Raw genomic sequence first — 15,419 nt, 5'->3', positions numbered from 1 at the left:
TTCCCAGACAATGTCATCAGCAGGTACATATTTAGTTTTGTATTGAAATATTCCAACAACTTTTGGGTGGATTGCTTTGTACATTTAGTTCAGACATTCAAGGTCCCCACAGGCACAAATTGTAAAAATATCAAATTTAGTGTTTTTTTTTTCAATGGTTTGGTTAATACCAAAATACTTGCAAAGCTAATTCCATTCCCAGTAGCTATTGACAGCTGACTAATCTAAGATGAGAAGATAGAATTGTCCTTGTGAGCATGCTCGTGTGCTGATTTGAGCACTTACCTCAAAGCACGTTGTACCTTTTGAGTCTCCTCAGACTGAAAGCCAAAGACACAATCAACTATAATTACACTAATATAAAAGGAAACTACATTGCGGTGTCGCCACGTGAAAATGGTTTGAAAAGCTCTTTCTGATGTAATGAAGGTTATTGCAAATGGAAGGAGTGGTCTGTACGTACGACACCTCATAAGTCACCTAACATATTTTTTTCAACAGCAGTGAGCTTTCAAGTGATGTGTGTTCATTAGCTGCTGGATATGGAGCGCCCTTCACTGCTGTGCATATTTATTATTCTTGCCACTCTCTCCTTGTGTCTGTGTCTCCCACTTTCTCTTCCCATCATTCTCCACGACTTCCTGTCACAGTCTCTTTGTTTATTTCTCCCTCTGTGACAAACTTGCGTCACACGCCTGTCTCTAATTTTCTATTTTCCCCCTCCCTATTTCTATTCACTTGCTGTCGCCTTTTGTCTCATACATCCCCATGGTCTCCCTCCGACTCTCACTCTCTGTGTCTCTGTTACTTTGTCTGGCTGACTTCCGTCATCACCCGCCTCCCTCTTGTTTTCTGCTTTGTTTATGGCGTCTCTTTAGACACACTCTCTTGCTCCAGTAGGGGAATGAATCTATATACATGTCAGCATGTTGTGGAAGACACTCTTCAGCTTCTATTCTCTCAGGCCATCTGGAGGGACAGCAAATTAACACATACACGGGTGCACAAAACCACACAGGCTTGCCTTCACTCGGATATTACATGTGACTGGCTGCAGGATCTTTAACTCGATTTAGAAGGATGCACATACATGGCTTGTTAGATAGATTGATTGGTAAGTAGGTAGGTAGGTAGATAACAGGGGTAGGAATCACCAGAGGTTCCACAATTCGATTTTATCACAATACTTGAGTTTCGATTCGATACTATCACGATACTGCAATATATTAAATATTATGATTTATTCCCTTTTTTCCAGCGCAAATTGTCCCCAAAGGAAAACTTTGTCAACATATTGCAGCAAAATGAAAAAGCTGAAAAAGCAATTGATTTTATTTTTCTAGGAGCAAAAGGTTTATAATTGACTTAATAAAAGATTGATACTTTGCTTCTGTGTATCGATTCAATATCGCCACGCGAAATATTGCGATACTATGCCGTATCGATTTTTTCCCCTCACCCCTAGTAGATGAGTAGGCAGGTAGGGAGATTTCCTAACATTAATTCACCAAGGTGACCCAGCTCTATTGGTCCGTCTCCAGGAGCCTTTCACTATGTTTCATTTGAATGTTAAAAAGTATGGCTTCCAGCTGAAACAGTAGGCATTTCTAAAAAAGCACAAACCAAAAATAGTGTTGCAAAACCAAAAATACTCTCCTCTCTGGGCCAAGCATGAATAGACTGCCTGAGCTTTGACTTCCAGGCTTCCCAAAAGTTTACGTATATGTGTGACAGGCAAGCAGAGGCCTTGGAGTGTACCCACCGCAAGCTTGGCACAGTGGGAGCCGGGAGTAAGTAGGAGACAGAGAGAACAAAGGCATGGCTGCTTTTGTTCTGTCTGCAGGAGGCTGATGGAGACACAGCAGCACACACACACCCCTTGCAGATGGACAGACCTGTCATGTTCGCCAAGAGGGAGGTATGACTGTAAAAATCAAAGCGTTGTAAATTGTCTCTAAACATCAAATCAAGTAAGGAATGTTGAAATTGTGCAAGCTGTGAAGAGAGACGTATGACAGAAGCGCTCATGTTAATTAAATCCTTTTGTCTTTGCTGCTTTTGTTCCTTTTCAAAACGCCACGAGACATGGAAATTAAGTCAAAATTGGGGTGAGATGTGAGCACAAAGCTGACAGGGTTGTTTTGTCTTTGCTTATCGCAACCGTTCTCCCAGAGGTCTTTGGGTAACAGTCTCCGGCGGGAGCCTCCTCGCGGCTCCACTCAATAAAGCGGAATGACACTCAACAGCAGGCTGCCACGGGTCAAGGAGTGAAACACCTTCTCTTGTCAGCCGGCTCTCATACTGACACACAATACCTGTGGGTAGCCCCCCGATATAGCTTAAATCTCTGACTGCCGCCGCGAGACCAACCGTGTTCGTTCCTCACAGACCTGGGCAGTCAAACAGAATGAAATCAAAGCCCCAGAAAAGTCTCACTGCTACATATGAGCCCTGCTGCAGCGACTTTGTTAATCAACTCTGTAGCCTTCTCTGTCATGAAACAAGCTTCGCTGGGCCAGTGTCGCAGATCGCTAAGTTTGCTAAAATACCTTTTTAGCATTGGTATTCACGAGCATCTCAGCAGCACAGCATACGTATTACTGTGTTTGAATCAGAAAGCATCAGCGACGTCATCGATCAGTTTTAAAACATTTTACTGCAATGTATACTTAGTTGCCCATTTCTCACACGCCTATTTTGTCACACTCCTCAGATGGAAGGCTCTCCGCAGAGTTCCACCTCGTTGATAACCGAGCGCTATGAAGTGGCAATAGAAATGGTCCAGGCTTTTTTTTTTTAAGAGTGACTGAGCTCTGGGAGCAGGCAGAGCAAATCCTTGAAGCCTGGGTGTTTTCTGGCCATTGTTTTCCAGGGGCGTAAAGTCAATCGCATTTAATCCTTCACTAGTGCACAAGAGATCCCCTCAATCAAATCCAGATATTCTCTGTGCCTCTGCAAGTGCTTCGGACAGCACATTCGCTCTGCCTCAGTGGGAGTGGGTGGGTGGGTGGCAGTCAACCACAGAGGCAGATAAATGTGTTTCCCCCTTTACATATTTGAAGCTTTAGCCTTGCAATAAAAGCACAGTTATGTAATTGTTTGCTACTTTCTTGCAAATGCATTCACTTTTACTGGTTGCCATTAATGGAGAAGGACGGCGAGTAAGGCAGGAGTGGTCCGGACGATGAGGGCTAGATGGCTCGGTCAGTCCTTTATGTGCAGCCGGATGCGGTTGCCAGGTCGGTTGCTGTTAATGTCTTTTTTATTTAATCCAGCGCTCTCTGCCTGCCCATGCAGTGCCATGATAATATGCCCAGAGGGCTTCCATTGTAGTGAGTGTAACAGGAGCCCCCCTGGATGTATTTGCAAGGAACATGTTCCTCTTTTTCCTTTCAGATTTATCTCTTGAATTCAGGGACCAGAGATAAAAATGATAACGAAGACAGGATTTGTCACTTGTTTCAAAGCGTCTTCTCACTGCCGCTATTTATGTTGTGTTTGCTTGCATGATGAAATCTGCATTCAACAGACTGGTGCTTAACAGTTTTTTAATGACATTTAGTATCTGTGTCGTTTCTCATTAGGAAAAAATGTGTTGTAGCTCGAATGCAGCTGTTTGGGTCTCTCTCAGCAGAATGCTCTGCCCCCCCACCATCCACCCACCCAAACACATCTTTTTTTAGTGGCACTAAACAGATGGTTATGGTCAGTGCTGCTGCTGCAACATGACTTTTGAAACCCTGTGGAGTGTGCCACACTTTCTCGACGTTTAATTGTTTCCTAAAATACTTCAAGCACAAATTTGGAGCAAAAACATATTTTCGGGCAGCACAAATTGTCTTGAAAAATCTCCTTTCCTTCCCTTTGTAAAATACTGGTAAAATAAAAATATTGCACACATTTCAGGGGTATGTATGCAAGAGTTGTAAAGACCAAGTAGGCAAAGGGCAAAAAGCATAAAAGAGGATGTAAAGCATCTGGACAGGAACTCTGTCATCCGGGGAGGGGGAGGTATGAGGTACATCAAGGGAGGGTGTGGTGACTGACCTCTGACCCTTAACATAGGGTAGAGGTCTAAGACAAAAAGATAGACTGCAGCTGTGTTGAAACATGCAACCCCACTGCCATGCCAATCACTGTAATTTGGCTAGACTGATGTGTCCCCACCCAGCTTACCAAGCATGCCTTAACAGGAGCTGACAGCGAAAAAGAAAAGAGTGGAGGAAGGAAGGAAGGAAACAAGGAAAGGAGGTTGGAATGAAGAAGGTCAACGTGGCGGCTATCTGCACACACACACAAGGCCTCGTTCCTGGGGAGGGGAGTCTCAATCCACTGCAGCAGTTTATCTAAGGCAACGTGCCTCCAATTAAAGGGTTCTTCCCACAAGATTTACTCGCCGCCAGTAATACCCTCCTCCTATCCCACTCTCCCTTTGCTTCTTCCACCCCCGTCTAGAGCTATTTGTTATCCTGCAGGGGAGGTAGGACCTAATCATGCCAGGATCTCGTACAACCAAGTCTTTTAACCGCTAGATCAAAGAGTGTGAGTTTGCCTAATGCAGGATTACGCAGAGATACGGGACCAGGCAGCCTCACCTCACTCCACCCCTCCGCTTCCACCACCACCGGCGGGTAGCTCCATTAGGCTCAACGCATTGCTCATTTTTCCGCAAGAGCTCCCTTGGGCTAAGAGGCAATTATGCAGTAGTGTGGCATAATATTTCATTCTCTTCACATTGCATTACTCTATGGTGGTGCTGGCCACTAACAGCTTCATGTGGCCCAGGAGGAAGGGTGCAGGCTGCTAACAACTTCATATGAGTAGAGGGAGACTGGTGAGAGGAGGAGGAGGCGGAGGAAAAAGGAGATGAGGAGAGTTCTCAAGGGCACGATGCTTCATTAAGAGTCAGGTCTGTTTCACCTACTTACATGGAGAAGGAAAGGTTTTGCTTGCATCCTAGTGTAGGTCAGGCGATGTTAAGTATGTTTATAACATGGATGAAAAAACAAAAACATGCGCTGTATTTATAATTCCTGACATACCTAAAATGTTTCATATTCAGAAAACGGTTTCAAATGTTGAAATGTTTCAGGTTTTCTGAAATGTTTGGCACTGCTTTACTTCATATTTCTCAGTAATGTGGTTCTTCACAGCCTCTTTGAAATGTTTGAGATAAACCTGGCTGCTATATGAGATTAAATATCTCAAACAGCGCCCAGGCATCCATCATGGCAGTGTCCGCCTTATTCCGGATTTTTATCTTCATGCAGAAAGTATGGACACATGAAATATCTACAGACAAACCATAGATGTTGATATTTTCCAGGAAGTGTTTACTGGTGCATCTAGTAAGGAGCCGCTGTGCATTGTGTGAAGAATGCACAAGTTGAAATGACATCATACCGTCATTGAGCCTCATATCAATGACCGAAGAGCAAAACCTCCAATCTAAAAAATTTTTGTGAATACACAAAAAACTTCTTGCAGGACGCTGTTTATACAGGATACCCAATACAACATACATAACCACTTTTCCTGGATCATTTTTGCAGATACGAGCTTTTGCACTTTGGCCATCCATATGTCCATCTCAGGTTTGTAAAATCAAATATAAATTGTCCATCTTGAGGAATTAAGTATGCCGATGCTTGCTGGTGGTCAGTCAGTTGGTCTGTCAGAGCATGACATGTGGACAACAGTTGCACAGATTGCCGGTAGGAAGACCTTTTTTCTAACAGCACCAATCATTTTTGAACAGAGAATATTAACACATTTAAGAAGACACCTTGGGTTTGGGGGACTATTTGTTTCTGGTATAAAAAGACAGGGTATATGTTCATTTTAAGAACATCATAATACTACTTAAATGAAATGTAAATACAGATTCACCAGCTGTTCACCGATTGATAAAAGGTACATTATATGCTGAGTATGTCGTTTAGAGTATTTCGGGGGACACGGAGGTACCAAGGTGAGAAAGGAAATTGGTGCTGTCTCTGTTCTGACAGAGCAGGTATGTGCAGCCCGGGGCGAGGCTGTTCAGAACCGTTGTGTGACTTTGCCGTACTCAAGGGGGTTACACTGTGTGCTTTCTGCAGGTGCTCAGGCCCCCAGGCCCCCCTAACCTCCCCTTATTTCAACAATCTCTTCTGCTTCCCACTTCTGTTATCAGTTCAGCAACAGCAAACCATCAGCCACATTCACCACATGCAAGGGAAGGGGCCCCTTCTATGCCACTCGCACATCCCATCAACATGCAGGTGTTCTTTCTTCCTGATCACTGGGAAGGGAGGGGGAGATATACACTTGAGATATAAAATGAGGATAGGAGGTGCCCAGCATACTTTTATGTTACTGATGGGCCTGTGAACTCAGTACTTGTAACACCTGTATCCATCTCATATTAGTGCCTTGCTAACTGTTGTTTGGATGCTTTGAGGCTGCAGTTTGACTGCAGTGTGTCCAGCTAACTTATACAAAATAAACCCAGGTTGTTGAGGAAGTGTCACACTGGGCAACATCTGAGCAACTTCAGTGGGCAATTGATTTCCTCAGCACAAGAAGGTACCGACATTATGAGCCTTGTGTACCTGTTTCCCCCTATTGTCCTTTTCTTCCACAATGATCAGGAATTGTTCATTACCAGCCATAATAAATGACAGGGTTTACCGGGTTTACAGCTTTTTCTTCATTTAAAGATAGAGCAAAAATAGATAGAGCCTTTAGTCTGATAGACAATGTTATTAGTGCCTTTTAACCTGCAATAATTGGCTATGAATTCAGTCATATAACAAGAATGCAAGTGGCTCAAACTGTGACCATGAGGCTTTTTTGTCTCTCAGTCAAATCAGTTGAAATATCGCTACACATTCATCACATGCCATATAAGAAATGTGCAAGTCAGGCCTTACAAAATGTATTGCTTTAGTGTTTTGTAATTGCATATACCTTCATAAATCCTCATTTCTCGCATGCGGACGGTGTTCTACCCCATGGAGCCGTTTTCATCTATAAAACTTTATCACAGAAACCCGGCATTAACGACCAGCCTTTCTCCTTGTTTGTAGAAATACGATCTGGTGGGCGAGGACCTAAGGAAGGGCTGGTGAGGCAGCTGCCTCTGTACGACACGCCATATGAGCCAGCCGAGAACGGCGGAGACTCTGACCCTGAGCACTCGCGCTGCCCCAGAGAAAGCCGGCTGCCCCAGGATGACGAGCGACCCCCCGAGGAGTATGACCAGCCCTGGGAATGGAAGAAAGAGAGGATTTCCAAAGCATTTGCAGGTACGACAATAAACACCCACATGTTATGACATAAGGAGAAGTAGCTAAACATCAGTAACATACTGCGTAGCATTAAAGGAGTTTGTTGGAAAAAAAAATACACAACCTCCACGCTTTGCTCTTTCTTGTCAAATCAATATAACAACATTTTCAAGAGGCAATCCCCAAGATTTTCATTTCAAATATTGCCATCACAGGTAGCACAATAGTAATTTAGCCTATGGCACCCTGCTTAAAGTGTTACAATATTTGTGTATTCGGGTGTCTGTGGCAGCATTTACGGACAAAAGGCAAAATGACAGTTTGTGGATACACACAAAAACTGAACTGCGCACAGTTCTGAGAACTTGAAGCTCATCTATCAACAGAAATAATCCAGACTGCTAAACTCTAAGCACAATTACATTGTTTTGACTCCAATAGAAAATATGACATAAAGCAGAAGTGAAATCTTAGGGATTGCCACTTTAAAAATATAAAATGTCTTGTTAGTCCTGATGTCAAAAGCTCAAACAGTGAAAACTAATCCAAACAAATAAGATGACTGCTTTCAAATTCCTCGCTTTTAACTCTGAAACTGTTTCTCTTCTGCTCTACTAACCCAGGTGTCTGTTTTTTCCCGTCTCTCGCACATTTGAATGTGGCTTCTGTCAGGGTGGTGAGGGTTGCCGCTGCTTTACAGTCTCTGTTAACGCTTCTTTCTTCCCTTCTCTGTTAAAGCACCCGCTAAGTTCACTTGCAGGTGTCCAGTTTATTATCTGCTGCTTTTGATCGTAGTGCAGCCTGTTTAAGCTAAAATGATACCTATGCTGCTCAGGGGGGCATGATTGGTTGTGCAGTTGCATGGAGGGGCAGGTAGTTGTTGTGGTGGGAGAGCTTCAGCATGGCTGACACAGCCATAACATCAAACAGGGCTGTTCCTGGGAATAATATAGCTTTAGAATATGAAAAATGCACCCTAAATTAAAGAAAGGGAGAAAAAAAAGAAATGCCGAGCCTCTAACTTGATATGATAACAGAAAATCAGCAAGCCATAATTCTATTTTTCATCGCCCCTTTTCTCTTTATATTTTTTCTTTTTTTATCCTTGAACAGCTCTGCTTTGTTATGACTGCATTAGCTACGAGGGTTCTGTAAGTGGCACTGGATCAGGTCCCCCCGGAGGAAAGGACTGCACTTCTAAATCCCTCACAGGTACCATTGGAGACGGGGCTGGGGATTGTCTCATGTTTGTCTTTATATTCTTCTTCGACTTAGACTTTGATGCCATATGCGTTACCCTGAATCTTGCAATTTGATTGATTCCTTGCTTAACACCTCCGCACACAGGTTAACAATGGTCCTTTTAGAATTTATGTTATAAGCATGTTTTGAAGATGTTTAGCGAGTGTAATATATTGGCTGTGCAAAAATAGTCATCTGAGCCCAAACAATTAAATCTACTTGTTTGTTGAGAAAATGTCATCCACTTCAAATGCAAATCTTCTTGATTAGAATGACATTATCAGGACGCCACTTGTGTGATTACTTAATGCTTGAAGTGGACTAAAAAAAGCCACAGCCAATAGTCTTCAAATCAGCCTTCCAGTGTGTACACAAGTGTATAACTGCAGTCACATTTCTGGGTACTTAGAAATAGGGGTGATGGGTGAAGTGTGGGAATCTATGTCATCTCCTCCACCTCTTAGGTGCTGTGGAACCAGAATAATGAACACTGGCTGAACGATTTTGAAAAATATATATATAATTGACTGAAATTGCAAACTCCTTTTCATTGAAAAACATTATGATGGTTTGATTTCTGTCAAAGATCTGGACAAATCAAAGATGGTATCTGAAGATACAGTATTGATGACACTAGTTTGACATTTAAATATTTGGCTTACTCAAATTTTGTATTTGCAATTGGCTATTTTGCGATTAATTGTGCGGCCTTAATGAAGAAAACTGAAATGCTGTTTTTACTTACATGACGTTGCACAAAAACATTAATCTTGCCTCAGTCAACTCATCAGGGTGACTAATTCATCAATAGATGAACCCTTTCTTTTTTTTTTTTTTTAATTACAGCTAAATGAAAGAAGCCATTATAATAATGCATGGCCCAATATAAAAATGATCAACATTGTCTTCATAATGATTTGATCATATCCTAGTTTTTTTTTCCATACTTTTATTTTCATTTCCATGTATTTCTCTATTCTATTTTATCTTCTCTTTGCTTCTGGAACGCTGCGTTGCATTTATTATAAATTTCAATAAAGCACAATTGATTAAAAGTAAAGAGGATGCAAGAGAGATTAATCCCCGATGGTGTTTTTCTGTTGATGGGAAGTTAAAGCTCTTTGTGAGCCATCTGGAGGCAGGTCATACGGTGTTGCGTGTTAAAATAAAAGCACACCCTAAGGCCCAATTCACATAGTTGTGGTGAATAGTTTATATACACCTGTAAAGGAAAGTCATGTCAAAGCAGTTTGGGGATATTAATATTTTTTTTACCCTTTCTCTGCGAGAGAATGGTGGGAAATAGCTGCGCTTCGATGTCCAAAATCACAAGTCTTCTACAAAATACAAGCCACTTTCAGAGGCCATGAATAATAGAACAGTTCCAAGGACACGAGAGCGCCCACAGTGAATGTATTTTTCCATATAAGAACATTTTTTATTTCCACCTGGAAGATGTTAATTATAGCTAACTTTTCACTGAGTTGCTAGAAGTCAAGGTGAGCCGTAGTGACAGCAGCATCATGGAAGAGTGTGGAGAAACGGCTCAGGTGCTGAGTTGCACCTCATATGTAATATGTTTTAGTGTGTGTGAACTCTCTTATGTGACATTACATGGTAGCGAGCTCATCAATCTCATTTGTGGAGAAGAAAAAGGCTTGAGGGAGTATTTAGTGCATACCTTTAGGCGAGAAGCGTACCACTCAGTACCAACCTACTGTACCTCATTAGAGCTACTACAGGGAACTTTTATTTTCTGTTGATTTTGGGCGAAGCCTCTTCACGAAAGCAGTAGCGTTCTGAGAACCCGAGTCCCTTTGGACAACCTCTCATTGTGCTGCTGCTGCCGGGTCTGACAGTCGCCCTCTTCAGACCTGCTTCTGGTTCTCTCGTGCCTCGAGCTCCTCCCAGAAGCTTGACTTTCGAGTAAACTTTTATGGTTTTATTTGATTTCACATAGAATCTGACCCGATGGCCTCGATGACAAGCATTAAGGATAACTTTATAGAAGTATACAATATCCTCGCCGATCGTCTTGTTCACTTATGTTGGGCCTATAGAGGCATCAGAATCCAATTCAGATAGTTTCATCGCCAGTTAAAAGTTCCTCATAGCAGCTTGAAAAATAGTATAATTACTTGAAACAACGGTGTGAGATTTTAGCCTGGTTTTGAAGACTTTAAAACTTAATATCATAAATTGCATGTTTAGATGGACACAGTTCTGACAGGCAGAGCAGGCTCTGTGCACGTATCATATCATATGTCTTGTCTATTCATTTCTCATCATTAATTTCCCTAATTTTTTTTGTCACCTATTTTCTGTTTCCTGTTTACTTCTGTGTATTCTAGGCACTGAGGTCTTCATAGGAGTCACGCTGATCTGGCTCTGCTAGTGATTAGTTAAATAAGGGATGCTGCATTCTTAATCACTTTCTTCCTTTCCCCTCATTATTTTTCTGTCAAGCAGCACTCAGAAGTTTGTGTAGGGCGCTATTTACTAACACATCCCTCTTTCAACTCCCCCTTCCACAGACAGCGTCCCTCTTTTGAGGATGATTAATTTAATTTCCATTGGATGTCAAAGTGTCGGCTGGCAATTGGAGAGATACGTCTTTAAGTTGTCTTTCAAAGGCGAAAGCTGCAGTCCCAAAAAGTCCTTTGATTCATTGCTCGTCTTTAGTCTGCGTTATGTTTTATTCAGGCGGAAATAATTCCCCACTATTTGGAAGACAGAAAAAAAAAAGAGGAATGATGAGAAAGAGGTCTTTGGGACAAGCCGTGTCAACACAGGCTTGTTTCTCTTGCAGGTTTCAGTGCAGAGCAGCCCTGGAACCAGACATCAAGGGGCTTAGAGAAGGTTTCCCACCTTTCAAGGCTTGAGCATGTGTGCCTGCACCTAAGGCTCTGATCCTTGCAACCAGCTTACCTCAATAGTCAAGAAATTATACACTGCTTCAATATTTAAGACCACTTGTGAGCCAGTTCTTTAGGTCTGCCTACAAACAGCTTAGAGCCTGCTGTGAGATTTTACCAGGTTACCCTGCTGTTGTTAAATATCTTTATCCATCTATATATATATATATATGTATATATATATCGGCTGTTTCACTCCACTTATGTCCATGAATTTTGCTCCGACCAATTTCCCAACACCATCAAAATTTAAAAATCTTTGGTATCATATTTGTCATAGTGGCAGTGTTTCGTTGTCTTGCAAAGGTCTACTTGTTTTTTTTAACGTTTAGATTGAAATCAGGAAGTCATAGGCTTACTGTAAGTTAAAGCTTGAGACGTCTGAACATGTTTGCTCAAGTAGTTGTGGAATCCAGGTTGGGATTATATTTCATGGCTGATTAAGTGTTTTATGTTTTACTTTCATTAGTTGAACCTGTAACTAGATATTTCTGGTCAGGGTCATGTGGGTTTGATGGTATCCACATTATCAAAGGGACATTTCCTGAACCTTCTTTAGTTGTTGGGGCCTTCTTTAGGACAGTCACGATAGAGTATTGATATCTGTTAAACTGCACGTTGTAAATATCCATTACATTTTGCAAAGCAACTTTGTGATGTACTGCAGATGTTTTATACAGAGGATCAAAACACAATATTACAACAAAGTGTTGTAGATAAAATGGGTAACATGGAGAATTGTTAAGAAGCTCCATACAGGAGATGTTGCTGCGTCCTCAGAGGTCTGCTTTAAAGGTAGTTTGTAAAAATGTTCTGATGTTGCTATTTCAGGCCTGATTCAAGCACTTCTGTGCACAGATGGCTCATTTCAGTTCAGCCTAACTATAGCTCCCTGTGCTGTTAGGTTTCTAGAGGGCAATTTTCCTCAGGTATATTGCTATGGTTGCTAAAACACTTGATGGCCGTGGAATATCGATGACTAATGATTCACAGTTTGGATTTTGGAAGGCATTTTTAGCAGTCATCAACACCTTCAGCGTTTACTTTCCAGCAGTTTCACGTGAAATGATAGTGTTTGCAAACAAAGAATAATAAACAGATAATAGAAAAAGATACACAGCCTTTCTAAACCGTGGAGTGGGCGTAAAGAAATAGGAGGGTGGATTAAATGAGTACCAAATGCCGCTTAGCCCGCCCACCACGGTGTAACACGGTTCGCTATCTGCATAAAAGACTATTTGTCTCCATTAATGATGGAGGAAGGAGAGCAGATTAATGCTCCATGCTGCAGCCCTTTTTCCTCCGCTGTCCGTACCGCTGCCTGCATGCTCGCTCGCCTCTTCACAACACTTGGTTTGGTTATATTATTCACTGTTGGGCTATCTCCTGACAGGTCTGCAATGGGATGTAAATGCCCTGCCATGTTAGAGTGTTGGGGGGGCTGTGCACTTGCGGTTTGCTTAATCACTCATCCTCGCTGCCCCCCCCCCCCCCCCCTCTTCACATACATACATATACATACACTCTAGACTGAACCCACGCTCGCCACAGCCTCTTTCCTACCTCCCCCATGGCTGCTTACTTGGTAATGGATGAGACTGCAGGTGAAGAGTGAGGAACACACGTTAATAATTTGAACATGTGACGAAGCCTGCACATGAGAGCAAGGGGAAAGTCCGCCAGTGTAAGCTCGCGAGCTTTGACTCCGCATGTGACACGCTCGCTCACACACCCAGACATGGTCACGCCGCCATCGGAAATCTAAGCCTCGTCGCAGCAGGAGTGGGATCGAGAGCAATTGTCACCTAATCTTCTTGCCCTTTGTTACCTGCTACTAACTCTTTTCACTTGGCTCCTGGCCAGCGGGGGTGCCGCGCTTTTAACACGGAAGATAAGAGAAGGCACTGTTGCTTGCTCCCCCCAGGTCTCGGGGAGCTTTATGTTTTTTTAATGAATCTTCATGGGCTTAATGACCCAGAAACCTGAGGCTCAAGTCTAATGTCCTAAAATAAATAATTGATTCAGTTACAGTCCTGCGCGGTTATTTGCACCTGGGTTACAGCTCGCTGTTTTGTGGGTACCGTGTCTCCGTTTCTCTCTGCTTGGCAGCTCTTCGTTCCCCCTGCGCTGTCTGTCACTCCTCAGCTCGGTCTCGTCCTCCCGGCCCCTGCTGCAACACCCTGCTGATAGCCTTCCTGACAGCGCTCTTTCATGGGCCTCAAATGTGTCTTGGCCTCTTTTCACTGAGCGCTGCCACAGGTCTTATCTTCACTCACACACATTGGCCACACATACACAACAGCAGTGTAAAAACCTCCCTCACAAAGTACGGCAGCAGCGCTCCTCCAGCAAGCCCCCGTAGAAGCTCCTGCTGGCTGGCCATCACTAAAGCATCTCTTGCTTCTCTCTCCTGATAGAAGAACAAGGAAAAGGCCTCGCCACTTTCATTTTTAATGCCAAAGTAGATCTGCGCTTCGAAAGAGCGCCGGACCGTATAATGCGACTGATGCAGTATGCAGAGAATCGCGAGGTGGCATTTCAGTTCCCCCGGAGCATTACGCAGTTGTTATCTGTGATGATTTGGGTGTCGATGGAACAAACACGTCGTCGAAACAGGCTGGTTTTGTTTCCAATCGCTTCTGCTTCTAATGTGCGGCATAAACATTGCAATCTTCCAGCTTGTTTTGAATATGCATGCAATTAGCCAACCAAATTAAGCAGAACTAAATTAAATGCCGTTGGTGGAAACAAGCATAGCTGCTGATTTATGGCGCTGTACTGTTTACAGTGATGAAGTGCTATGAGCTAATGAAAAGCCTGGGTAAACAAATACCTGGCCTTAAAGATAGATCTGCTCCTAGGAGAACAAAGGGAAGGTAAACACACATAAAAAGGGACCCTTGTTCATTGTTCAAGTATTTTCTGGTTCTTTTGATGAACTGTAGTCAACATACAGGCTTTGAAATTATTCAGCCGCAGCGTTTACACCACACAAGCTTACTGAATGCCAAACCCCGGACTGGTGCTCAACCTGGCGGTGTCCAGTCTGAGTGACATCCTGCCAACATTACACGTTTCCAAAGCAAGCAGGACATCTGACGGACACACACATTTTGAAATGTTCCTATTTAGAGTCTGAACATGGCCACTTTTGTGTGCTTAACTCGTATGCCCTCTGTCGATTCAGAATTGTTAATCGCGTCTATTCCTATGTCAACACTAGGCCTTGTGTACTAATGTGGATTATGCAGATCAGAAGTGGCATATTGATCCAAATGCAGTCAGATGAGATGACAAAGATGTCGGAATCTTTGGCTGTGTTTACATCTTTCCTAAGAAGTAGTCCTCAGGCATTGTGTTTTCTGTGTCATTTCAAGAAAACTAAAACACAGACACTTCTCCCAATAATTACATATAACCCCTAATTTTGACAAGGACTTTCTGTGTTATGCTACAAAGTCTTTGTATAAAGTGATGTACAGTGAGCAGGCTGAGCATGTTAGATTAAATTACGTAATGAACCAATGAACAAACAGAAAGTCACATGACTGAGACATCATATTGTTATTTTATTTTACTACCTGACACTTAACCTGTACCGTCCACTGACACAAGACAACATCTGCATCAGCCAATACAGCTGTACACAGGTTGATGTGGTGAGCCTTGAAGATTGATGTTTGAATCGGCCCTAGTGAGCTGCTGTTGCCACCACGGTCCAGAATTTAAATTTGTCACTAAAAAACGCTAGAAGGTGTAAAGATGCACTCATCCATGCGACAGTAGATGGCATCTAGAGTCAAGACCGATTCAAGGCCTTGGGGCCAGCAGTATATTTAAATGTGTTACAAGATGAAGGAGATTCCAGGCAACAACAAAAAAAAATGAAACACTCAGCTATTGAATCAGCCTGCCTTACTTTTCACACTACTAAATGCTATTATTCAGCTGTGCAACCAAGTGCATCTGAGCCACACTCGCCAGAATCGGCTCA

The 15,419-nt window shown here is 42.7% G+C and overlaps 1 protein-coding gene across 4 annotated transcripts in view; it reads left to right on the top strand.

Annotated features, from left to right (window-relative positions):
* Positions 1-15,419, top strand: part of LOC137803073 (SH2 domain-containing adapter protein F-like) — an 87,866-nt gene that overhangs the window by 55,099 nt on the left and 17,348 nt on the right. For 2 of the 4 annotated variants that reach the window (XM_068601502.1, XM_068601380.1), the window contains exons 3-4: positions 7,068-7,286; positions 8,382-8,480. In XM_068601502.1, the coding sequence (XP_068457603.1) occupies positions 7,068-7,286; positions 8,382-8,480 (318 nt within the window). The remainder of the gene's footprint in view (positions 1-7,067; positions 7,287-8,381; positions 8,481-15,419) is intronic. The other 2 variants (XM_068601582.1, XM_068601463.1) reach the window with 1 other exon arrangement.

Source organism: Clinocottus analis, unplaced genomic scaffold (assembly GCF_023055335.1).
Source record: "Clinocottus analis isolate CAN_PGR_092001 unplaced genomic scaffold, fCliAna1.0.p SCAF_1, whole genome shotgun sequence".
In the NCBI taxonomy this organism is placed as follows: Eukaryota; Metazoa; Chordata; class Actinopteri; order Perciformes; family Cottidae; genus Clinocottus; species Clinocottus analis.
The sequence above is the reverse complement of the archived record's forward strand: the minus strand, read 5'-3'. Positions and strand labels throughout refer to the sequence as shown.